This window comes from Megalops cyprinoides, chromosome 9 (assembly GCF_013368585.1).
Source record: "Megalops cyprinoides isolate fMegCyp1 chromosome 9, fMegCyp1.pri, whole genome shotgun sequence".
NCBI lineage: Eukaryota > Metazoa > Chordata > Actinopteri > Elopiformes > Megalopidae > Megalops > Megalops cyprinoides.
In genome coordinates, this window is record NC_050591.1 from 15,685,001 (window position 1) to 15,710,984 (window position 25,984).

The 25,984-nt window shown below is 44.1% G+C and overlaps 3 protein-coding genes across 4 annotated transcripts in view; 2 read left to right on the forward strand and 1 right to left on the reverse strand.

The window, feature by feature from the left end:
- The window catches only part of rtn2a (reticulon 2a), a 14,293-nt gene extending 6,294 nt beyond the window's left edge, over window positions 1–7,999 (reverse strand). Inside the window, exons 1-4 of one of the 2 annotated variants that reach the window (XM_036536447.1) lie at window positions 7,867–7,999; window positions 5,972–6,025; window positions 4,916–5,452; window positions 2,809–3,021 (exon numbers count right to left, since the gene is read on the reverse strand). In XM_036536447.1, the coding sequence (XP_036392340.1) occupies window positions 2,809–3,021; window positions 4,916–5,452; window positions 5,972–6,025; window positions 7,867–7,897 (835 nt within the window). In that variant the 5' untranslated portion in view covers window positions 7,898–7,999. Of the gene's footprint in view, window positions 1–1,353; window positions 1,437–2,808; window positions 3,022–4,915; window positions 5,453–5,971; window positions 6,026–7,866 lie in introns of those variants that run through there. The other variant, XM_036536448.1, reaches the window with a different exon arrangement.
- Window positions 8,000–11,019: 3,020 nt separating this feature from the next.
- Window positions 11,020–17,227, forward strand: ppm1na (protein phosphatase, Mg2+/Mn2+ dependent, 1Na (putative)). Its single transcript, XM_036536625.1, has 6 exons — window positions 11,020–11,426; window positions 12,029–12,600; window positions 15,377–15,494; window positions 16,524–16,638; window positions 16,811–16,874; window positions 17,198–17,227. The coding sequence occupies exons 1-6, from the start codon at window positions 11,024–11,026 to the stop codon at window positions 17,225–17,227; spliced, it is 1,302 nt and encodes a 433-aa protein (XP_036392518.1). The 5' UTR covers window positions 11,020–11,023.
- Window positions 17,228–20,813: 3,586 nt separating this feature from the next.
- On the forward strand, window positions 20,814–25,467 carry LOC118782627 (4F2 cell-surface antigen heavy chain). Its single transcript, XM_036536022.1, has 8 exons — window positions 20,814–21,201; window positions 21,910–22,074; window positions 23,136–23,206; window positions 23,350–23,427; window positions 23,678–23,733; window positions 23,928–24,117; window positions 24,298–24,416; window positions 25,089–25,467. The coding sequence occupies exons 1-8, from the start codon at window positions 20,814–20,816 to the stop codon at window positions 25,465–25,467; spliced, it is 1,446 nt and encodes a 481-aa protein (XP_036391915.1).
- The last annotated feature ends 517 nt before the right edge of the window (window positions 25,468–25,984 follow it).

A 25,984-nucleotide genomic window follows, 5' to 3' on the forward strand; every position in this document is an offset into this window, starting at 1 on the left:
GTCATTCTCAGTCATTCTCTACTTTAGCTGGTTTGTATTTTCATTTGGTTTACTGGTTGGTTTAGGGATGTTGGACAGCAGACAAACTTATTCTCTTGCAGTTGTATGCGGACTTAAGATATGCAGCACCCCCTCCCTAACATAACAGCTAGTCTGTGAAGCCAACACAGATACTATGATCAAAGCACGGCTTTACTGAGAAACCATTACGCAGGACGTGTAAAGACCATTACTAATAACAACCCCCTTGCGCCAACGAGGAGCAGAAGTTCGGTCCATGAAAAGTTCCATCATGGCTTCCAAAGAGGAAATAAAGAGGTGACCCTATTCATGAAGAACTGAGCAGACCATTGTTAGAGGAAGTGGAAACACAGAAAACACAGGAAAAGCCCCGGGCTCATCCCACTCCCCACACCACAGCTACCTGTATTACGCACAAAGCTTGCATTAAGCTAAGCCTGGGCTGGTCACTATAGTTAAAAATACATGCCATTTAACCTTCCTCCAATGCTTGTGTTTATAGCTATAGCTATGTCTATATTTAAACGGATCTATACCAGTTCAGGTGGGAGCATTCTGAAATGCAACTGTACAATGACGAGTCAAAGTTTCATTTCGATTTCTCCGAACAATTCAATGGCCAGTTCAAAAAGCTTTTGGCTCTGCACCCACCCACACACACACACACACACGCACACACACACACACACACACACACACACACACACACACACACACACACACACAGTTGCCCGCCCACACTGAAGCCAACTGCTCCAGGACCAGTATAACAGCAGCCTCTCTGTGAGCTCACACCCATTACCGTGAGGTGCAAATCGGGGCTGGGCATCCCCCAATTAGAACCAAAGCCCTGGAATCTTTCACCGTGTAAAAATACAGTCCCTGCAAGCCCGCAGCTGCTCCAGTAATCACCAAGGGTATGGCTGAACGGGTAGCCGCCGACTTGATTCACAAGCACTCCACCAGGCCAGATATCGAACACCTTGCTTACGGTCTCACCTCCTTGTCATTCCCACACCGGCTATGGGTCCTCTGCAGCTCAGCGATGCTCCATCAAGGCATCAATTAAGTTCCAGCACACATGTGAGGAACGACCCTACATTGCTAACCCCTCGGCCCGTATGGTCTCAAAAAGTTTGCCCCATCTGCTGAGAGAGACCAGCAGGGTGTACCAAGCCTAGACCCTCGCTGGTTCGTCCTCTGTAGACCTCCACCCAAACAACTCAAGCCCAGTCACACCGGGGGCTGACTGGAGGCGCACGGTCCTGGGTGAACACAGTGCTGTGCCACGTTTTGGCTTCCCCGTTTCCCTGTCTCTGCACGGTGCCTCACCTTTGCTGGACATGTTAGCGGCTTCCTTGGCAGTCCCTCCTCTCTCAGTCTCCCTGCTCTCTCTCAGGCTCTCAGGGCTGCTTTTGGCCACTGCTGCCCTGTCAGCAGTAAACAGCCCGGCCAGACTAATTATATCCGTCCAATTGTGCCCGCCTCCAAAGACACACACACACACACTCACACACACGCCTGCTCTGCTGAAACACAATACGCAAACATGAAAACACCCACGGAGCGTGCAAAATGCACTCACAATGATCACACACACACTGGTCTGAAACAAAAGACGACACACACACACACACACACAAAGGCCTTAAAGACAATACCCATACATAGTTTCTCCCTCTCTCTCATACACACACACACACACACACACACACACACACACACATACACGGCTACAATACAATACACATACACGTGCACTCCTAAGAGAATATGAAAGCACACCCACACACCCAAAACTGTGCAACTACTTCAAAACTAAGTACAAATCACAAAAAGGGCTCACTCCTTTGTTTTAAATGTTTTGTACAAGTGTTTGACAGCATGTGATTCATTTGGTAATTACACGTTTTTGAAAGGCCATGAACATGCAAATGCCTGCTCCCCTTCCCACTATAATAAGATCAGGGGACCGCTTCCGTGTGCATATTGCATGACTCATTCATTCCTCCATGCTGTCCCATCTACACTGACTCTGGGGGCTACAGGAGATGCATATCTCCCTTTTCCTCCCTGCTCAACTGTCGCTCAGACCTTTTACCTCTTTCTCTTCTACTCCTTCACTTCCACTCTCTCACTCTTTCCACTCCCGCCCTGTGAGCTCCCCTCTCCAGCGTGCACGTTGAGAGACCACAGCAACCTCAGCTATCAGAGTGTGTCTGGTCCACAGAGACACAGCAGGGACCTGTCTGTCTTTCTGTGATCCTTAGCGTGTAACCTGCCCATTCTTCCACCAGTCCCAGGGGGCTGTCACCATGGAGACGCTGGAGCACTCAAGGCTGTGACTCAAACATCTATATGAGGCTCCTTGTCGCATGCTGGGAGTTATGGGTAATCTAGGAGTGAACAAATCAGTGTATGCCTCCCCCCTTTCTATTTTGGGTAAGGACTTGCTGAACAGTTGATTAATTTGTAGGCCAGAGCCACTTAAGGGTGGCTGAGACAGCAGTGAATCTGGGGTCTGTCTAAGCTGACATAAGATGGGAAGTCTGGTCATCACTGGTCTTGTGCCTCCCACAGCAAAAACAACACATGGGGAGCTGATATATAACTACAGGGAAAACTCTGGTACCAGGATACAACCCATATGACCACAAGAAAAGCAAGAAAAGTCCCCACAGAGTGGAAACTTAACCTAAGGTCATAATGGTGTAAGGTAAGACGGTGAAAAGGAAATCAATGGGAAAGCCAGAAAATGTTGACGCAAATATGAAAAAAATGCCTTACCTGTTATCTGGATGCACCTCCCATTACCCTCTGATAGGTTTAACGTTGAGAACCACTGCTCGCTGATTGGCTCTTCCTGAGTGTTTTGACCAATGGAAGAAGACGAAGTGGATGATGTTACATCAGTGACTCCACTTTCCGGTTGCACAGATGCACACAATGCAGTTGTGGATTCTGCAGCAATGAGGGAATCTGCTCCTGGGAGCAATAACACTGCAGACACAAGTGACATGACATCATTATGACATCACACCACATGTAGGGTACAGTTGAAATAAAATACACTCACATATTTTTTTATATTCTGAGAACACAAAATAGATATTAATTGACAAACCAAGCAAGACACGGGCCCGGCTGTATTTTATTATAGTGTTTTGGGTGAGATCTCAAACATCCTATATTAAACTCCAGTTTTGATGCATTCAAGATGTGTATGGCAGCCAACAAAATTGGCAATGTAAATGAGAAAATACGCACATGTTCCAGTATGGATATCTAAGGGAAACCTGCTACACTGCAAAAATCAGGCCCGCCTTTTGAACCTAAACTCCACAAGGAGTGTTATCTCAGATATAATTGCTACATCATGCAATAATTTAAATTTTCAAGGCTTTCCAGAATTCTCTCTTTGAAGGCAGACTCTCACCGCACACCATGCACCATATTTCATGTGTAAATATCAAGATGAAGCAGAATGGGGTTTTAGGCTTGTAAAAAAATATGCAATTTAGCAGTAATTTCACTAGAAATACAACACATCTTAGAGACCTCCACGGTCCCTACACATACTACCATACTGAAAAGAGAACATGGTTATAGCATAATCTGTGTGAGGCAATGGATCATATCAGTGTTGGGATTTAGCTATTCACACTGCTGTACATGCAAGATTTGACAATAACTTACTAAGACACACCCCTATAAAAAGTAAATTGAGTAAAACATTTCAATATTTCCTGAATATGGTTTTTTCTCATAAGTCAATTTAAAGCTGCACTCTGGGAAACTACCTGTAACACAGCATGAACTTCTTTGTTGTGCTCTGCATGTACCATTATGGGATTTTCAGAAAAAGAGGAGTCTGTGGGAGATTGTCTCAAATATCCCAGGTCACATAAAATACTTGGTTATCTTTGTTTTCTCTATGTGGTGCTTTAATATAAGTTGGGTGTTTACCAAAGAGTTCAAACTGTTACCAGGTATGTCCTTTGTAAATCGAGTGGTACCAAAACCTGTGGGAGGCATACTGTTATGGACCTCGGACTATGAAGAGGATGATCTCATATGTTCATGCCAGAGAGATGTTACAGGACATTTGATCAGGAGCACCTTCTCTGTGAGTCATATCACATACTTTGAACCTTGCCACTGCTGCGTTCACATTTGCATCCTGGTGGCTAGAGAACATGACTACAAGCTATCGCTCATGCACAGGCCACAACTGCAGTTACAGTTAGAGATGGCAATATCTGAAATTTTTGCATCTTATTTCCATGGGTTTATGGTTTAATCATGCTCATGTACTGTGTCTGCATTGCTAGCAGTGGTATTTTTTAGGAGAATCCCTTGTCTGCAACTGTCAGTTCAATATGTAGTATTAACAGCCCCCTTTCATGACTACCCTTCCTTCTAGCCTGTCTATCATTATCCACTAGCTCAAACAACTGGTACCTACAAGAGGATTGTGATATCTAACTATCTAACACACACACATACACACACACACACTCAATCTCAAGAGTGACTAATAATTACTGACATCCATGATGGCAGCACACATACTTGAACACACTACACACTCAAAAGCTAGCACACACACACACATACACACACTAACCACAAGCACAAACACACACACACACACCCACACACACACACACACACACACACACTTACTTGCATGTACATAAGCCTTGAGACACCAAGAAACAATAACATCCTTACACTTGAATCCACAGCACAGCCCAAAACACCAGTAAAATGACTGTTTTATTAATATATGTTACTGTGGCTCCCTGTGATCCCCATGCCTCTGAAAGACAGATTTCCCATACCATAGCGCAGTGAATGGAGTCCCACTGAGTACCCTGCTCCCTCCCCTCACCTGAGAAGCTGTCCGCGTGGTCGTGGTGTTGGGTGCCCGAGGGCTCCTCCTGTTCACTGCTCTGGCATTCCGGGTCCCTGTCCTGTGGCTCTGGGTCACAGCTATGGGACGGTGGGGGCTGGTCTCTCAGTTCGAGGCTGGGTGTCTTTTGGGGCTGCTCCCCCTCTGGCCCCTCCTCCTCCACCTCCTCCTCCTCCTCCTCCTGCCTTGACAGCATAGTGTGGTGCTCCCAGTCTGCTTCCGGGGAGTCGGAGGGCAGCAGGCTCTCCTCTGTGTCCACGCGGCTCAGCACGGCCCGGCCTCCCCGCGACCCACCCCTGCGACGACCCCCACCCATCGAGTCCCTCCGTGAGGCCCCACCCGCCTCGGGCTCCGTGAAGGCAATGTAGGAGAAGGTGAGCTCGAAGGAGTTCTGTCTTGGGGTCCCCCACACTGACGGGCTGCTGGTCCCCCCTTCGTCTTCCTCGCCGTCGTCCTCATCCTCAGACCACTCCCGTGCCGTCTGTAGCTCTGGGAAGTCTGACTCCTCATTACCACCTAGACCATGAAAATAGAACCATGTTAAATGCAGTGGTGAAGATTTCATAGACATTGGCAAATATTACTACTGTTCTGTCAAAGGAGAAAACGGGTGTTTGTGGCACAGCCAGAAAGCATTATCCTGAACTCAGACACAATTGAATGCTGAGAATAAATGCATACTGAGTTTCAATTTTCTCTGAGAAGATTGAAAGTGAAAGGTGTTTTCACTTTTCCTCTTTGAGAAAGAGAGGGAGAAAAAAAGAGAGCACAAAAGCTTTTCACTTCTTGAGGCGATTCTTTCGATTCACGAAGATGTTTTTCTTCAAAACAATGTATTCTGCTGCAGCTATGAGTCAATGCTCAGGATGCAGTCATCCTATCCTCCCTATCAAAACCAGCAATGTTCTAACTCAGAATTCAGTGCTGGGGCTGTCTGTCTAAAGTAGGAGGCCTAGGTGAAAACTTCAGTCCTGACTACATGATGTATAACTAGTAGTTGCTTGAATGGAGAACTGTGTGCCTGGTTATCCCTACCGTCAGTGCAGGGAGGGGTGGAGTCAGGTGTCGAGGAGACTGAACCAAATTCCTCTGGAAGGAGAGAGAAAGACATTTTAATGGTACTGTTTATAACTGACAAATTAAACATATGAAATCGAATTGTGGATGCCACTGAGCTAGGTCACCTGCCTGCATAAAAGGATGGGATGGAAAGGCCAATGCCTCCATGTTTAAGTCACAGCATGCCACCAAATTGCATTTGAACTGTGAGAATGTTGTTGGTGCAATGGGACAGCATCAAGATCAAATAATATTCCATTCAGCAACCCACGCTTGGTAGTCAGGATCACATGCCACCCTGGGCTAAAGGTGAGTGGGACAGCAGGGGAATTTTCAGCAAGCAATAAGCCTGTCCAAGCAAATTCTGTCCAAACAGATAGCACATTTTTACAGCTGACATAAATATTGACACAGGTTAATTACAGACCACTCTCTCCCCTTTTCTTTCAGAGGAGGCCAGGCAAAAGCTCAGCACAAATCAACAAGTTCACAGCTCCGCCTGTGTCAGGATTACCAATTTCAGTGGCAACTTTAAAACATCAGACTATCTTTCGATATATGTGATGATACAAGGAGGAAAATGGTGGGTCTTGAGCGTGAATTTAGAGAGAATACAAAATGCCTTTAAACTGCCAGTTTCTCCACTCTGTTTATCACAACATTAGTGTGATTAGCAAGCGTGCCAGATTAATATAAGGACTGACTATTGGCAGGTGACTTCCCTTTGGTTCTAATGGGGTAACGTATCCCTTCTGTTCTTCACATTAAATCATTTTAATTACGACAAAACAAATGGAAATCAGTTTCAATTTCAGGATAATGCCACCAAATTAAGGCACAACTTATACTGCCACACTTAATGCAAAAACATAAAGCTAGTTTAGGACAGTTAGCAGTTTAAATGTTTATGTTCACTTTCACAAGCACAGGAGCTCTTTGTTTAGGAGCATTAGAGTGCAGTATCCAGTTCTTTCAGACAGACTGTATTTGGTTTCCAGTGTAGGTATATTCATTCACTGGATGAGGCTAACAGAATGGCGGCCTCCATCAAAACCATCTGATCTAGGCACCGTAGCCACAGCTGTAAGGTCTGATTTTATCAATTTATCCTGAGAGAAAATAACTCAAAGCCCTGGCATCAAACCATTCATGAATAAATAACCATAGCCAGTCTTCGGCATCTGCAATACATTTCATCTCCAAAATGCATGTTTTCATTGCAGCCGGCTCTTCAGTTACATGACTGTGCTATGATGTGGGAGGCCAATATTAACTGAAATTGATAAGACAAATGCTAACTCAGCTCCGTATCCTGAAAACCTGGGGCTCTCTGCCTTGAGATGGGAGAGGCCTTAACAACATTAGCTTTGAAATATGAAATAAATCAACCAACAACGAGAAAAGAACACTGACATTGCAATGAGTGCAGCACACACTCACACACGCATACACACAGATTCAGAGCTAGCTTAGCTGAATGTTGTACATGAGGTCAGACAATACTACAGGGAATATAAGTGGCAGGACAACAGTGCAGACACAAGACTAAGGGATGCATTAATACAGCACAGATCTGTCAAAGACACAAATGCACATACACACATAATACAATTGTTAAAGCACAAACGCACGTCATCAATGTGAACTGCAACAATAAAAAAGGTGGGTCCATTTTGCTCTCCACGCATGCATTTAGCTATCAGTCCATAATGTTTTAGTGCTTACACTCACAGAAGAGAGAAAGAGAGAGAGAGAGGGAGAGAGAGTGAGAGAGAGAGAGGGAGGGAGGAGGGGAGGGAGCATCAACAACAGATAGACTGAGAGATAGGCAGGCAGGAAGACAGAAGATAACGGATACAAAGGATACGCACTGCAGTGGGAGAATCCTAGAACCTGTCCCATACTCCATCAAGGCACTGCCGGGCCCATTTAGACTGGCGTCCCCCCCTCTGCCCTGGATGATCGCTCCTGTGGATCTCCCTCTTGTTCGCTCCCTCTTCCTTCCCCCTCCCTCCTTCTCTTTCTTTTCCTTTGGTGAGCTGCTGCCTCTCCCTCTCTCTCCCTCCGCACGCCCTCCCTCTCTGCCCCTCCCTCCCTCCCCCTGCTCTGCCTCTCGCTCTCTCTCTCTCTCTCTCTCACCATAAGGACTGCAGGGGAGCAGTGCAGGGCAGAGAGAGAGAGCGAGAGAGAGCGAGAGAGAGAGAGAGAGAGACGTGGAGAGGGAGGGAGATGGAGAGAGTGTGTGCTAGTGCGTGTGTATTTTTTTTCTTGCTATTCATGCCTTACTGTTTGCATGTTCATTCATCTGTGGAAGGTCAGTCCCCTGCTTGTTCTTTGCCTATTTGATTGAGTGTCCTTCGTTATTGTGTCATTGCTTGGGAATGACAAAAAGATTCACAAAATGCAAATCAATGCACACAGGTATGTAAAAACGTACCTCTACATATTGCTAAACAAGCTATAAATGAGTTGCCCATATGTGACATGCATAATGATCAGTATGAATTGTGTTGTTTTATTATACGTTATATCAAAAGCACAATTAGATACAATTGAACTATACATAATTATAGACACACAATAATAAATGTCCCCCCAGGCAATTCCTGTTTATTCTACAATACACAGAAATGTAGTGGATGCTTTGAGTAGGCTTGTTTGAGCAGGATGGAGGATGATGACTGAGTGCTGCTTGCTGTCTGGCTGCTGCAATACAGGCCCCTTCCGAGAGCTACTCTACAAATGAGAGTGGTCACATGATGTGTCAGCTGACCCCTGCAGCAACACGGGCTACTTTAGAGGAAGGACAGTATGCCGTGGGACTGGCAAACCAAGAAATCGCCCTAACAGAGGGGGTCAGGCGAGGAGAAATGTTACGCAATTGATTTGTGTGGTCCTCATCTGCCTCTGCTGCATTGAGTGGAAGAATATCTTCCAATTAAAATGAGTGCCTTTATGGACTCAGCCTCAGACTTAGACAATATGCCAAATTAATCCACTTGCCATATTTGACTTTAGAAACTGAAGGCACTGCTCCTCAATTTTGTTTATTATTTCTACAGACTTCACAGTTTATTAAATAGATGTTGTTAACCATGGCAGATGTTCTATGTGACTTCTGCGACGTTCTAAAACATGTTTTGAGACATGTGCAATGTGCTGCTTACTGTATTATACTGTATTTTGGAATGTATCTAACATACTGTATACCGCTGTATGTTGCTTCTTCACAACAGACTACAAATATAAAAGCAAAATCATACATATCAACACATTTTCATTCAATATATCCCATTAGATTGGTGTAATTTAATTATCTGCATTCATCTAGGTTTATTCCACTGCATGTCATCTCCCCAAATAATGGTGTGATACCAGAGGGTTGCAATGACCACTTCTCTGACTGGTTCATCCTTTCATGCTTTAATATTTAGTAAGATCATATTATAACATAAAATGGTAAAGTTCTAGAAGAAATGGAAAGCCCTATACAACTACAGAATTGAAATATTTGAGAAGTATACAAGCCTCAAATACTGCTTGGATTGTATGTGTGGCAGAGATGAACAGGAGCAGATTGTAAGGGGTGATAAGGTAGGGACAAAAATTTAAAAAGCTAGTTCAGTTGAAGGCTGACTATCACACACTGTCTGGACAGAAAAGAGGGCACTGTCTTAATATAATCAAATGTATATTTACAGTTATTTTTAATTCATATTTCCCACAGTACACTTGTGCAGTCATCATAATCGGTGAAATTAATTTAGGCAGACCGGTAGGAGGTGTGATGTGACACAAGGGACTTGAGGATTTGAGGAGTTGTAACTTAAAGATATTGTGTCATTGTGAGAGACAGTGACACAAAGGGAATACGTGCTGTCTTAAGGTGCACAACCACAGTTTCAAGCCATAAAGCTCGTACCACCATAAAGCTGTAATGCAGACACACACAGACGCACCCACACTCCGCTGACCAAACCTGGATCCGACAGCCTCAGTTCCTCTGCAGAAGAGTCACACTGAGACCGGCATCACAAATACCGCATGCAGCATAATTAGACAATTGGTGTAGAAGTTCATTTTCCATATGACTGCTCTCAAAAGACTCCACACAAATACAGATCTGAGGAGGCAGAAGCTACCTAATGCTATTAAAACCACTCTATGTATTCCTAATTGAAAATGAAAGATTCAGATATTATTCACAATAGCATCAGTGTAAGTAATAGCTCTTTTATTTAGTTCTGTCATTGCTGCCTTTTTTGAAAATGGTTAAAAAGCTAGCTCACACACACCTACACTTCTATTTCCAGTTAGGTTTATACAGCAATCCTTAACGCACAGTGAAAACAATGACTAAGAGCAGTTATTAAGTATGTATCAGCACTTGAGACATGTGTGGACCACTAATCTAGACTCTCCAGCTCACAGTCTGGTGCGTCACAGACAGAACAGTGCGCAGACAAAGGCTACAGCCAGCTGATGCATCGTCAGTTTGAAAGCTTAAACTCCCCTAATGCACTCTGACATCAGCCCACTCATGCATGTGTTTCATTGTTTTAATCGGTTATATGGTTAGGGTGTTATGAAACGCTGACATGCTTGTAATCTAGTAATCTAAGGTCATTAAAAAGGTTAAGATTAAGAGACGGCACAAACAAAAGAGAGAGAGAGAGAGAGAGAGAGAGAGAGAGACATAGTGGCTGATCATGGCCAGGGATAAGTGTACAGAAATAGACAGACCAATCACAGCCCAGGCAAGAAAAGTACAGGACCAGAGCAGTAGATGGCAGAATGAAAGTGACAGTGAGAGAGAGGAGGACTGAGGTAAATACAGGGAAGTTAGTGTTCCAGGAACACTCAATGAGATGAGTACCTCGACTCGAACTCAGTGAGTTCACTTACCACACTGCACATCGGAGCAAGAGACACTCAACAAGGAGCAAGGCTCAGACCTGCCAAGAAGGGAAAGACAGAAGAAAAGGAGAGGAACCAAGAGACGAGCGGCCGGGAAGCGAGAGGGCAGTCATGAGAACAGCAAGGAGAGCCAGCAACGTAGAGGTTCCCTCCTTCTTGCGCCAGCTGGTGAAGGAGACGGGCAAAATGGTTACCTTCTTCTTCAAGGGGGAGAAGGCGGAAGGTGTGTCGAATGGCATGGAGGACGATGAGGACGACGACATGCCCAGCCCTTACCTGGAGAGGCCCATCCTGGAGAAACACACCGCTGAAGGGGAGGCGAAGTGGGGCAGCAACTATGCCCTGGCCAGCATGCAGGGCTGGAGGGCCCAGATGGAGGATGCTCACACCTGCACCCCTGAGATAGACGGAGACCTCTCTGACTGGGGCTACTTTGCCGTGTTTGACGGGCATGCCGGCAGCACAGTAGCACAGTACTGCTCCCGGAACCTCCTGGATCACATACTGGCCACAGGTGACATACCTGTCCTGTAACCCTGCCTTCTAGATTACAGCAGATGTTTTTTTTTAGAGATGGTCAGGTAATGGTTTTATTGATATATTGGTTGTCAAGCAAGGAGGCAGTAAGGACCTGACTTCATGCAATGTTAAACCAAGTGTCTGTTGTTCAAAACAAGACTGTCCTTATCATTTTATATTAGTAGGTGACATCAACTCACTAGTGAGGGCACATAATTACATACTTATGTAATGCATCTTGAAATACATTTATGTAATATGGTGAGACATTTATGTTATGTTTATTTAGAGTTAGGGTTAGGGTCAGGGTTACAGATATCTATGGAGAGAAGACGAGTGGCTGAATTAGGTCAATAACTACAGCTAAAAATTTTTAAGAATTTATGATCAAATTCTCTCTGTTGTTGCTTTCACTTAGTGTCCCCCTTTGTGTCCATCAATTTAGAATTACGTTTGCTTTCTAAAGTTACTTTCAATGCTTCAGATGAACAGAACTTGGTTTGCAGTCCACAAATCAACACAAGTTGACATGTTGACAAGTTACATAACAGAACACTTGCGCTAGTTGTAAAATATATATGATACTGTGCCCTCCAGGCATGGTGAAAGCAGAGGAGGACAAAGAGGACGTGATGGAGGGGATACGTGAGGGCTTCCTGCGCATCGACAAGCACATGCACACGCTCTCCCGGCAGGAGAACTGGGACCGCAGCGGCTCCACGGCGGCCGCCGTCATGATCTCGCCGCACCACATCTACTTCATCAACTGCGGCGACTCGCGGACCCTGCTGTGCCGCGGCGGGCGTGTCTGCTTCTACACCGAGGACCACAAGCCCATCAACCCGCGCGAGAGGGAGCGCATCCAGAACGCGGGGGGGTCCGTCACCCTGCAGCGCGTCAACGGCTCCCTGGCCGTCTCCCGCGCGCTGGGCGACTTCACCTTCAAGGAGGTGGAGTGGCGGCCGCAGACGGAGCAGCTGGTGTCGCCCGAGCCGGAGGTGTACGAGCTGGAGCGCACCCCGGAGGACGAGTTCCTGGTCCTGGCCTGCGACGGCGTGTGGGACGCCATGAGCAACGAGGACCTGTGCGCCTTCGTGCACAGCCGGCTGCAGGTCTGCGACGACCTGCGGGAGGTCTGCACCCAGGTCATCGACCTCTGTCTCTACAAGGTCAGTTTCAGCAGGGTGGCAACCACTCGGGCCTCGGCAGGGCTTTATCTAGGATGGGTGAGGGTATCTGGTGTCCTATTCTCTTGTTTGCCACAATTAGGAAATAGATGTGGAATGACCTCTTTTCCCATGGGCAGAGGGAGCCTGGTTCTATGTTGTGCTGTTTCTCACTTTTCAAAGGAACAATCTTAAAGGCAGGAGACCAAATAAAGACACTCTGTGCGGATTCATATCTGGTTGCAACAAACAGTACAGATGTGTGACAAAATGCATATAAATTGATGATACTGCAATCTTTTGATAAATGAGAATGCTGTCAAAATCCTGCCCAGGTAGAGGTTAAAAGGGTGCCTAAGCTCTCACTTTAGAGGAGGTGTCTAGTAAGACAGACTAGTTAGATTCACCATTTGACGTGCTGTAGCCATGGCTGTGTGGGTGACTTTTGGGTGACTGACTGTTATTCAGACTGTTCGTATTGTTTGATTCATAATAAAAAAAAAACTTGTCCTGCAACGGCATTTGCAAATCTGCAACAAACACATAGTACAGAACAAAAATTTCATATAGGAAAAAAATGCTGCATGCATTGAATTTTCTGGTCCTGTATGCTAACTCGGCTGTAGTATGATCCAGCCACATAATTACTCTTTATTCACGATATATAAGGACATTTAACACCAGGTCCTCATCAGTGATGGGGGCAGGTGCCACTGACAGAAATCACACTTATAAAGCAGTTACTAAACTGTATGCTTTTGGGTAAATACAGGGGTCCCATTCTTTTTTGTGGAATGATTAGGGAATGGATGTGGAATGACCCCTTTTCCAAGTGCTGATGGAGCCTGGTTTTTTGTTTCTCACTTATCACAGACAGAATCTCAAAGGCCATTCAGATGGACAGACAAACAGACAGACACATGAACACGCACCAAATGAAGTTACGAATTCCTCTCGGAAAAAAACAAATAAACAAATGACTGGGCAGGGCTCAAGTAATTTTAAATGAATCCCCATTATGTGACTGAGCATAACGTTACCACCTGAGCATAATGAAGTGCTAATAAAGGCAAAGCTAAGTGCTAACACGCTGTGTACCAGGTGAGAGATATTTTCGTCGCTAAGTAACAGGATTAATAGAGAGAGAGAGAGAGAGAGAGAGAGAGAGAGATGCATACACTGGACAGGGATTAGGGGAGAGTCTGTGACCAGCTGGGCCCCTGAGCTCTCTCTGTATGTACTGGCCTGAGTGGTATTAATTCAGGCATGAGAAACCCTGATTCATCAGTAGAGACAGGACTGGAGTACTCCCCCCTTCCTACGCTAAAGATCTGAGGGTCCTACTGGACAGTGACCACACTCACCCCACAAATCTGTGAATGTGACCCCAGAACCCTATGACCTCATTAGATACCTGTCTAGGAAAACTCAGTGCTTGACAGTCAACACATCCACCCATTCCTGAATTTCTCAGAATACTAGCTATACTGTTGTATTTCATTCAAAGCAAAGACGAGATCACAAAGATGTTATTTCAGAGACATAATTTCTGCTGACCTTGAGGATTGGTTTTACTTGAAATGATGCACTCAGGCTGTATAATCATGACGTCGATCATCAATAAACCCACACTTTCTCCCAAAGCATTCAATCAATCAAACAACTCGTAATAAGCGTGCCACCTTTCACAATCACTTGCAATTACTTACTGAACAGAAACAAAAATGAAATGCAGGAACGAGAAGGAAACAGTGATAACAACAATTATTAAAATCAAAGCAAAAGGATAACGTGACACACAAATGCCATGACGAAGGATAACGGTTAAATTCAGCAAAAAGCTCATTGTGTCATAACTGGTTCTTGTTCGCTACTTGCAAGTGGATCAGAACAGGACAAGATGGGTTATATCTGACCCCCAGACGCAAAGTAGCAGAGACTTGATGAGTCAGTGTGAATATCTAAAACATCCCCAGGTTCATCTGGACTGAGACACTAAGCTTGGCTGTCTGACACTCTGGGTACCAGGGTTAGACAAAGATTCAGAAGGTGTGCTTGACAAGAAAAATGCACCTGTGTGAAAAACTGCACTTGTGGCATGAAGCAAACTGCACAGCATCTGTCTGTTCTTGCATGCCAACAATAGTAGCTTCCTTAGTGTGTTTTTGCAACCAAAATTGTTTTCTTCTTTAAAAGCAATATCATATGAACCATTTCAGTGATTAAAAATGCTGTTTAAATTCTACTTTTGCAGAATGAGTCCAACATTTGGCTCAGCGCTGTGAGTGCTGAGAACAAATAAGCTCATGAGATTAGCTTGCCAAAGCCACCACTAAAGCTATAATGCAAAGCGACACTGACAAAACAGACAGGGATACCTGTCTTTTCATGGACTATGGTCACAGGCTAGGTCAAAAATAACCCAGCTTCTATAAACCTAAAACTGGCAAGTAGGCCATTTTAAACTGCCAGAGATCTCATAATGACATCCCTGCTAATTGATGGCTCTTGGGTTCTCCCAGCAAAGTTCTGCTCAGTGAGAATGCATCACTGTACTCTGGAGCTATATTGAAGACTATAAAGGAATAGTATTGTTATGTACTCCACCCATCCCTATAACTGACTTTCTGGACAGTTTGCTGTTTGTAACCACAGCTGGGGTATTTTCTCCCCCTCAAAATGCTACCCAGTCAAAACTCCCCTGCGTAACCTCAAGCAAGCTGCCTGATGTCGGCTCAGTGCAATAACCCTCAGTTCTGCTCTTTGTCTCCCCCCACAGGGCAGTGTTGACAACATTAGCATAATCATCATTTGCTTCCCTGGTGCCCCCAAGATGTCACAGGAGGCACTGCAGCAAGAGGCTGAGATGGAGGAACTGCTCGAAGCCAAAGTTGCAGGTGTTTAAGGATTGGGAGGGGGTGGAGTTAGTGAGTGAGTGAGTGAGTGAGTGAATGAATGGAAGGCCATTGAGTCATGAACAGAGTGATGAACTGGAGTATAAGAGTGAGTGAATGACAGAGCAGGTGAGAGTCAGATAGTTGAGTAAGTCAGTGAGCATGTAAGTGAATAAGTGAGTGAAAGACAATGAATGAGTGAGTGAGCTGAGCAAGTAAATAAGTGGATAAAAGTATGCACTTTGGTGAGAGTGACCTACAGTAGTAGTCCAAAGTTTGGACACACCTGATTAAGGTCATGGGAAACATGCACTCAAAGGCATTAACATCTAAGGACTCATGCTTAAATGCTCGAAATTAATAATAATAAAAAAATTTGGCTACTTTGAAGAATCTAAAATACAACATAGTTTTGTTTTTTAACACTTTTTTGGTTGTTGCATTATTCCGTTTGTGTTATTTCAAAGTGTTGATGTCTTTATTATTATTCTAAAATGTGGAAAATAGTAAAAATAAAGAAAAACCCATCCACAAGTAAGTCCAAACTTTTGACTAATACTGTATATTATTATCAAAGTTCTTCATCTTCCTTTATTTTTTTAAATCATTTTTAAGGGTAGAATATGAATGTGGTACTTTATTTTTGGTCCAAAGTGTGAAGTATTTCAACTTTATTTAAAGTATATTATAATATATTAAACCAGGCCTGGGGCTATGGGGGTGCTTAGGGGTGCATTGCACCTCCAGACGGACCTCAGCGCACCCCAGATTTCTCCTTACATCCCGATGACTTCATAGTATTTATGACTTTTTGTGCATGGAATGCAATTGCACTGCTCTGTATTTTCTCCTGGCCAAGCCAGCATGTGTAGCCAGTGTACTCCATTCTGATTGGCTCTGTGTACTATGAAGGTAACCTCTCAACCACAAAGGTTACCAGTACATACCTGGAACTACAACATCAACACACTAGACCTTTGACCCAGAGTTTGGTCATTCCGTTTGACCCCTTACCCTTCTCTTCCTGTCCAGAGGCCTTCAGGATGATGAGATCGAGAGATGAAGAACCGGACCTGCTCTTTGTAATGAAGTTCCTGGCCTCAGAATCGATACCTGGACTGCCACCTGGAGGTGGCGTTACCAGCAAGTAAGTGCGAGGCTGAGGGTATGAAGGGCATTACACACATTAGGGAATTTTCCTCTGTGAAAACAACACCATTGCAGAAACTCAGGTCATTCCAATATGAGATAGATACATTCAAGCTAAAAGAATGACACAGAGAACATTGGACTTAAAATCTTTCATCTTTGTTTGGCAGGAGGGACTGTATCATTGCTGCCTATCAGAAGCTTGTAGCTACCTACACACCCCAAGAGCCCACAGTAAGTATATGGGGGTGGGGGGAGGGGGGGGGTAGACAAAATCTAAAATTTGTCTTACATTGACCTATTCTGTCACAGGTTAAACATACAGATATCAGGGCTAAATGGAAGACACTCTTTGTATTGTCCAAAGACAAATATTTTGATTTGCCAGAAGAAAGACTAAGGGAAAATAAAGAACATTGTAGATTGGACTTATGAGTTGATTTAGTATAATTAAAATCCTATTATTGAACCACGTGGTAAATCTCTTATCTAAAGCAAAAGAGAAAAAGACAAACTAAATTAGAATGTGGACATCACTGACCTCCCTGTCATTCCAGGACATAGGTGGCTCTGAGGACTCCAGCTAGAGGCGGTTCCCATGGAAACAGAATCTTCAGCCTTGCATCTCCATAGTGATGTCTGCCATTTGGCAAAAAGAGCGACCCTATCACTAAGCTAAAGTTGCGTCTAATGGCTGAAGTAGAGAAGGCAAGATGAGGCTGAAATTACTCTTGACGCCCCATCATCATTGTCAACACAGCGGTCACCAATAATAAACACATTCAAAGAAATAGAAATTCCAGCAGACAGCCCAGAAAAACATACATTTGTAGTGCTGTTGAAATAATCGGCTTTTACAGTATTTACCTGAATGTACAGACCTTTTAATATATGACAAACTACCTTCTTTTAAACTATTAATTCCTCCTTAATTTACAGTGCCTGACTAGACACACAGTTGAACAGTTTTGTTAATACCTTTAGAGTAGATGTCTGTATGAAGCAGTTTATTTTACCTTTCCAAGAAAGCAGATGGATATATTTAAACAACGTGCAATACTGAATAGCTCCAAAATCTCCAAAACAGCTCCAAGATTTCCTTCATTTAAAGATTTATACAAAAAGAGCTCACAATTTTTTAATGAAGCCTTTTGCCAGACCAAGACTCCATCAAATCCTAGCATGTCCTGATAAAGAATGTTAAATGTGTCAAGATATTTACCCATGGCACTTACGTCAAATGTCCAAAACTTGAATAAAACAGAAACCGCAGGACAATGTAACAAGTGTTTGCTCAAACGGTTCAGCCAGGTCAACAGCATCAAATGACAGCCCTCAGTACTGGGATCAAGATGTGAAGTATTTCATTCGAGAGACAAAAAAACATGATGTGTTTTCATAAGCCTGCATATATTAAATATTTTGCACAACCATGCGAGGGAAGAATAACTGATTACATTAATTGCGGCTGTCCGTCACCATGTAGACGCACGTGTATGTGTATGCTAATGACAGGGAGAGAGGAGGCATGTGCGGGGCCACAGAAATGCCTCGCCGTTACCCTTTGCACTGTAGCCAACCGGAGCACTCAGCTGAACTCTGCATCTGTGGCACGCGGATTCTGCCTGTCTGTCCGGCAAACAGCTTACACCGCACGGGACCTGGGCGGGGGTCACTGCCGTGCCCCTCGCACCCTCTTCAGGGGGCACTGAGGACTCAGACGCCCCTGTTCTGTCTTTCAGCCGGGCTTGGTCTGTGTACATTTTTTCTGTGCTGCCTTACTGAGCTCTTTGTAGTTCTAGTGATTTGTTAAAAATATAAAGATTCTAAACCTATGTTTAAAATGTTTCAGCAGTGTAATAGACAGGATGCAGGATGATGACTATAATAACTGTTAGTTTACTGTGTACTTAGGAAAAAAAGACTGTCATGTTAGCAGAAATAGAAGAATACTAACAACAAGTGAAGAATATGATCCAAAAGAACATGACTTTATGTCACTAGCAGCTCAAAGGGAATGTTGTTGAAGACAAATGTCTATTGGCATCTTGGGCATGAAAATTAAACATCCAACACACCGCTATTCTGTGCGTGCTTTCACTGCATGTGTGTATGTGTGCACATATCCACAGTTGTTTTTACCGCAAAAGCACTAAGCACTTGGCAAACAGCCTCAATGAACATGTAGGTTCTAAGCTGAAGGCAGGACATCATATCTCCGCTCACTAGGTATTCAAGCCACCACACACTGACCCCTGGATTCAATTCACCTTTGCCCTTAACATGGACTTACTAATAAATGCAATTAAGGCAAGTGCCCTTTTTTTAATCATTATTTTTGGTGATCACTGAAGCCAGCGCACTGTGTTTATGAAGAAAAAAGTATGACTTCAATTATTTGACTGCCAAAGTTGAGAACAAATGTCAAGAACAAACATTGATTGAATCCAGGCATGAGATCCATGACTACTAACCTGTAACATGTTTATGATGTGTAAAAGGGACTTCTGTGACCCCCCTCTGTATCATCGTTTCAGCCATTGATTCTTAAAGTGGCACACGCATACACCAGGTGTGGTGACAGTTTCTTGATGTCCCTGTTGTCGCTGATTTTTTCCTGGAACTCCATGACCAACACAGGACATGACTGCAATATGCAACATAACTAGAATGTGTGACCGGGGTGTGGTGGCTGTTAGCACCTCTGTGCTAATTATCCCGGCTGTACCTACATTAAGCTAGTGCCCTTCTAACCACCTTGCATTCATACGAGACAAACCACAACAGTAAAACGCTCCAGAGAGGAAGCAGGGACAGAAGATAAAGTATATTACAGGAAAAAAAGACAAGAAAAGCATCTGCAAAGCATTAAAGTAATAACTGTGCAGCATTTTGAGGTGAGTAGTTATTTCTACTGTTTTACAAGTGCTACCTCTTCATTCTTAGGGGAGGAGGATATTGCAAATGGAATAACTCTGACAACTGAATAAATAATAGTAAATTGTGAATTTGAAAAGAAAATGATATTCTAAGTAAACTGGAAATTATCCTCAGCAAAGTAATTCATTTGCATTTCAAAAAAAGTAGAGAGACAGAGGTCCTTGCATTGTCTAAAGAATACATTGCCTCAGGTGGCTCCTGAGAGGGAGTTGTGATCAGTTGTAATTAAAACTGATTTCGCCTGTACTGTACTCATCTGCATGCTCCCTTCAACAAGTTAAATTAATTCATCAATGAAGTAAGTTTAGATAGCAAAACCATCAATGATTATAGCTCATACCACATTACAAATATCAACGCAATTTTTTGCACTGTTTAAGAAATGTCATAGAGCTAGACTCAACAGTGTCACATGGTGCCTCTGCATTTGTGAGCGGTTTCAGTGACTTTGTATAGGGACGGAACTCTTCAACCAAGCACTCACTAAAGAAGGAGTAAGGAGTAGAAGGAGTTTAATTTATTTTATTTAAATTTTTTTTTGTTTGTTCCTTGTTAAATATTTTATGCATCTTGGATTTGGTATTATTGCTATTTTCCTGGTGTGCACTAGATCTGTTTAAAATAATTACCCAACACTTGAAACTGACTTGCAATATTTTCAAAATAATGTAAAACATCGGTTTACACTGTAAATTACCCTGACTCTGAAACACAGAAAACAGTAATAAGGCTATGTAAATATACATATTCTTTTATTCATTCTTCTTACTGGAAAACTTTCTTTTGCCTTGCTGTTGAAGTGGGGATGGGCGAGTTGATGAAACATCTGTGAGAGAGACAGGTTCGGCACATAAATGCTCACAACTCATTGCTATGTCATGAAGCCAGTAGAAAGTTGGGAATGTTACGCTTCATCATATGTCTTTCCTTGTTTCACAATTAATACAGACATGTTCTTGGACTCGCTGATAGTGTAAGAAACATAATCATAGGCAACTGACTCATAATCACATGAATAATAAGGCCTACATTATGCATATTACATCACCTGTATCAGTTACTGTAAGTTGCCATGGAGTGCTACAAATCAATGAGAGAACTATTTCCAAAGGACGTGCTGCAGAGAATAAATTTACTATCCAACAAAAATGCTGTTGTCTGGTGGTGCACTCCATAGACATGAACAGGATTTCACCCCCATACCCAGGCCCTTCTTGACCACAGTAAGACGAGATGCCACTGAAAGTGGATGGTGACCCAGGCTACGGAAGTGTGGCAGGCGGGCCAGGGCCCGCCCTCTCAGGAAGCCTGGGGGGCTCTGAGACGGTGCCCCTCCTTATTCCGGAAGCGGAGCCCGAACAGCGCACCAGCTGGGGGCCCCTGACCAAAGAGGAGCTGGAGCTGGCGGCCGGTGGCCCCTGGTGGAGGAAGCTGCGCTCCCGCCTGGTGCTGCTGTTCTGGCTGGGCTGGCTCGCCATGCTGTGCACTGCCATCGCCCTCATCGTCCAGAGCCCCCGCCCCATTGCGCCTCCCCTGCAGTGGTGGCAGAAGGCGCTCTTCTACCGGCTACAGCCGGCCCTGCTGCTAGACTCTGAGAGCGGTGGGGTTGGGGGCATCGACGGTGAGTTGCTACACTTTCGGGGGCTGTGAGGATGAGATAAGAGTCGCCACAGATATTCTATGGTATGACCAGATATTCAGGTCCAGGATTCATTCGTTCCATCCTCCATCCAGGAGATTCCATTCAGTAACAGCTGTTATGTTATCTATGGATGTTCTGTTATAGACCATGCCCTTTCAAGAATGTTCACCACAAGTAAGCACATTATACTCACATACTGTTACAACAGTAGCAGAAACAGAGCATCCAATGTGAACCAGACCAAGCAGTTACAGAATATCTGTGGAGCAGCTGAGGGATATAGCATCAGCTGCATTTTGAAAACTAGTGGTTCATTATTTATCTGCATTGGGGCTTCTTATCAGTGGATGTGCAATGCCTCAATCCAAAGGCATTTGTAGCTCTGTGTAAATCACTAGTATTTTCAGAATTGCAGAGGAAAGGTAAATTTGCTCAATCAGGACAGCAGTCAGTCAAGTGATACATCAAAAGATCTCTATCTCTAAAGTAAACCTTTTGCTCATCGATAACACTCAGTCTTGAAAAATTGTCCATGAAAATAACTTCAGGTGTACACACTGTCACTTTATCTGTCATATGCTGCAGGGTACAGTTGTTACAATTACGTAAGATTCCATGCGCAGTTCTATATATAAAATACACACTGCTCTAAATGATGAGGGTCACTGATGGTGCGTGTTTGGGCAGGAGTTCGTGATCGCCTGCCTTACCTGCAGACCCTGGGGGTGGGAGCCATCATCCTGGAGGACATGTTCCCCCAGGACCTCCCCCCATCCGGTCTCATGCAGCTCAATACCACCCTGGGCACATTGACCCAGTTCCAGCAGCTGGTCACTGAGGGCCAGAGTGCAGGTGAATAAGATGAACCATCCGCTGAAGAACACATGGATACTAAGCATGAATGTAGCTTCCATACAGAGTATAATTTACTGCATGTCTATAATCTGGCCTGAGTCTGTATTGCCATAGTGGAGTGGGGCTGTGGTGAAAATGGAGTGTGCAGGTACAATACATTACTTATTCACTTCATTGAAGCCCTTAGCCAGGGTTCATTACCCATATATATATATATATATATATATATGTATATATATATTGCTGTATCTTTACTCAGGTATTTCTGGTAAAGTACCTTGCTCAAGGTTAGAGCAGCGGTGTTGTACCTGGGAATCCAACCTGCAATGTTCTGCTGTCCAGTCATTTTCTAAACTCTATCTTACAATGTCGAGTTGCCTGCTTTGTTTGACTGCTCCATACTGAGTGAAGAAAAAGACTCATGAGTTATTTCACCACTAGTGAAGACGCAGATAACCTGATGTGGATGCCTTTGAAAGGCTCTGTAGCTGATCGTAAGCTATGGTCATTCTATGAGAAAATATAGAACGACACGAATTTGAGTGCATGGACACACAATCCTTAACAGTTGTCATAGCAGCCGTGGGGTCTGACAATTTTCTACTTGTGCCCACAGCAATTGCTTTTCAAAGTTCAATTCAAACTTGCCCATATTTATTTTGGTAAACGTAGGCAGACAGAGAGACCCAAACATGTGGGGGAAAATTAGCTCCACCGACCGCTTGCTGAGATGATAAATCCTAGGGAAAGTGCTTAGTCGGACGTATGAACCACTTATGAATCAGCCATGTATGGGCCATTGATGTGATTTTCCCTTGGCTTGTGAAACTAAAGACTTTCCCTCATGTTAATTTGCATGTAATTTTTGACTCCAAGCTAGAATCACTATCTTAAAACTGTTATATTAAATGATGAGTTGCAAAAAAACTGAGTTAAACTACTGATGTTAGACAGATATTGGAGAAAGGCCCAATTTGCCCTGTCATCTTTATGTGACTTTACTTACCAAGTTTTGTTTTTTCTTTTTTTTACGGTCTCTGTCAATCTCCTTGATCCAGGGGTGAGAATCCTAATGGACCTTTGCCACTTACGTCTATTAGATTCCACAGAACAACCTGGATTGGTACAGGTATGATCCAATCTTCATCAAAGCAAAATATCATCAGGAAGCATCTGTTCCCCTAACACTAGGTTGATAACCCTTTTAGCATGATATCCCATAGAATATGCTATAAACATTTATTTGATGGTATGAACCTTCTCCCTTCGCAGAAAGCATTGCAGTTTTGGCTGGAACAGGGAGTGGCAGGATTTGGAATATGTGACACTGATGTGGCTTATTCTGAAGAGGTATGAAGGAACCCAAAACACCCCAGAATGATTGTTTTCAGAAGCCTGTGTGTGTGTGTGTGTGTGTGTGTGTGCTTGTGTGTGTGTGTGTGTGTGTGTGCGCGTGCGTGTGTCTGTGTGTTTGTGTGTGTGTGTGTGTGTGCGCGTGCGTGTGTGTGTGTTTGTGTGTGTCTGTGTGTGCATGCTTGTATACACAGGAGATGACAGTGCCACAGCAGGGCAAAGCAGTGACTTTGTCTATGCCTTCCAGATTTTGCTGGAATGGAGAACGCTGGTGAAAGAGTTCTACAAAGAGGATGATGAAAGGTAATTTTCCACGCTGTGCCATGCCTTATCAGGGCCACACTTTTTTCAGTACACAGTAATCTTGTTCTCCCTGTATATGTCTTTACGTGCTCCTGCTTGTAACCGTATTTATGCACCTGTGTCTTTGTGTCTCTGCCCTGAGTGTCACAGCCTGTTTCCCATGTGTCTCTGCATGTCTGTGTGTCTGTGTCGAGGATTGTGGTGGTGAGACAGATGGGCCAGGCTGCACCACCACACAATGACTCCAGTTCTGCAAGCTCACTGGTGGAGTTAGTCACAAGGTCCCTCCTGCCCTCCTCACCGCATCCACTGTCTGTACAGGAAGTTGCCACCACTGTGGAGACGGTTTTGGTGATGCCACAGGGAAAGTGGCCGAGCTGGACAGTGTGTAGATTTTGAATTCGACTTGCATGGTTGCATTACTCTTTTTCAGTGATTTCATTTTAAAACCTGTAAGACTTTAGACTTATAGCTATGGCTCTGTCAATAGCTAAACCATCATGATGAGACACTGAAAAGAGTTGTGTCTGAGCAGTTTGTGTGTGTGTATTTCCCTGCTTCTAGGTAGGAGGGGTAGTTTCATGGGAACTACAGAGAATACTTATGGTACTGACAATGACATTGCCTGGAACACCAGTCATTAACTATGGTGATGAGATCAGCCAATCACAGGTTAGTAAGCTGTACCTAGTCACCAATCAGCTAGCATTTGGGAATCCTGATGGGTTTTCCAGTGCTGCAACATATTTCACGACTGAAATATATTAAAGTACTTGGCAACCTGACATGACTCAAAGATGCTCACTTCAACTGTAAATAGAGTTAAAAAGTAATCCAGATTTTTTATTTAACTTTGTGTTGATGGCTTGAACTTCTTTCTCTCTTTGAAGAATGCCTCTTTGAGATGGGATGTTTGGACAGAGAGAGGAGAGGATTCCACCGAGGTGAGTATTCTGTCAAGGTGACACATACCCTAACCATGTCATTCAGTGCAGTCCCTGATAGGAAGAAATTGTCTCAGAAATTGCTCTGACTCTTGCTCTCATTACTACTTGATTCCCTCATTTTTACTTCCCCTCTTTCCTCTGTATTCTTCTCTATCTCTCCATCTCTCCATCTCTTGCTTCTCTTTCTGTACCCCTCCATCTCCTTCTCTCTCTTTTTCTACTTATTGTATTTTCTCTTCCTCTATCTCATGTTCTCATGTTCTCTACCTTCCATTTCTTTTGTCCTTTTTCATCCCTCTCTCATGTTTTCTTTTCATGGCATTTTCTCACTCCCCCTTCCTGCCCCCCCCCCCTCCCCGCCCACCATGTAATCTCTCTTTCTCTCTGTCAGGCTCAGCCAAGATCCAGGCGCTCAGTGTTGGGGCTTTTCCACTCCCTTAGCCACACCCGTTCCCGGGAGGAGGCCCTCCTTTTCGGCAACTTCACCCATCTCCCCTTCAACACCTCCCTCGATGTCTTCACCAATTCCTCCTCTGCGACCTCTCCCTCTCCACCTCTCCTGGCTTTCCTGCGCTCGTGGGGCTGTGTGCACTTCCTGGTTTTACTCAATCTGGGCCCTGAGCCCAGGCCCCTGGACCCCGGCTGGGCCCCCAGCCTCCCTGAGGGTGGCGTGTACGTGACCAGCACAGGGCTCGACCGTGTGGGCTCACTCTCTCTGGAAACGCTGACGCTCCAGCCGCAGGAGGCCATTGTAATTAAACTGTTTGAGGCTGGCAGCTACTCATAGAACCCTGCAGACCAGGCCATAAGCTTAACAGAGGAGACAGAAGAACCCAAGCTTTATGCCCTGACTTAGACAAGATCTACAGCAAAAGAACCAAATTGCCACCACTGAATCATACAGGAACTGACACATCCAATGGGCTTCAAGTCAATCAAAATGTGTAACATATGTTTTATTGGTTTGTCTTTGAAATATAGTAAATAAAATGTTCAGTATTCACAGGTTATTCATCTACTTTCTCTGAGTGTGATTTCTCTGCTTGGCAGCAGGGGGCAACAAACACCTGTATAATGCCTCACTGCTTCTGTGTGGTCATTCAGTGTGTCTGTGCTCCTATGTAAAAACGTACACATATTTAACTGGATGCCGCTTTTTCCAAAGCACATTCATAATCCTGTAAAAAGGCTCTCTGAAAGACATGAATTGGCCCTGTTCATATCCACTGATCTTTATGTTAACAAGATGGGCTGATAGCACCCCTGATTACACTGATAGCATGCATATAATCTAAAGATTTGTG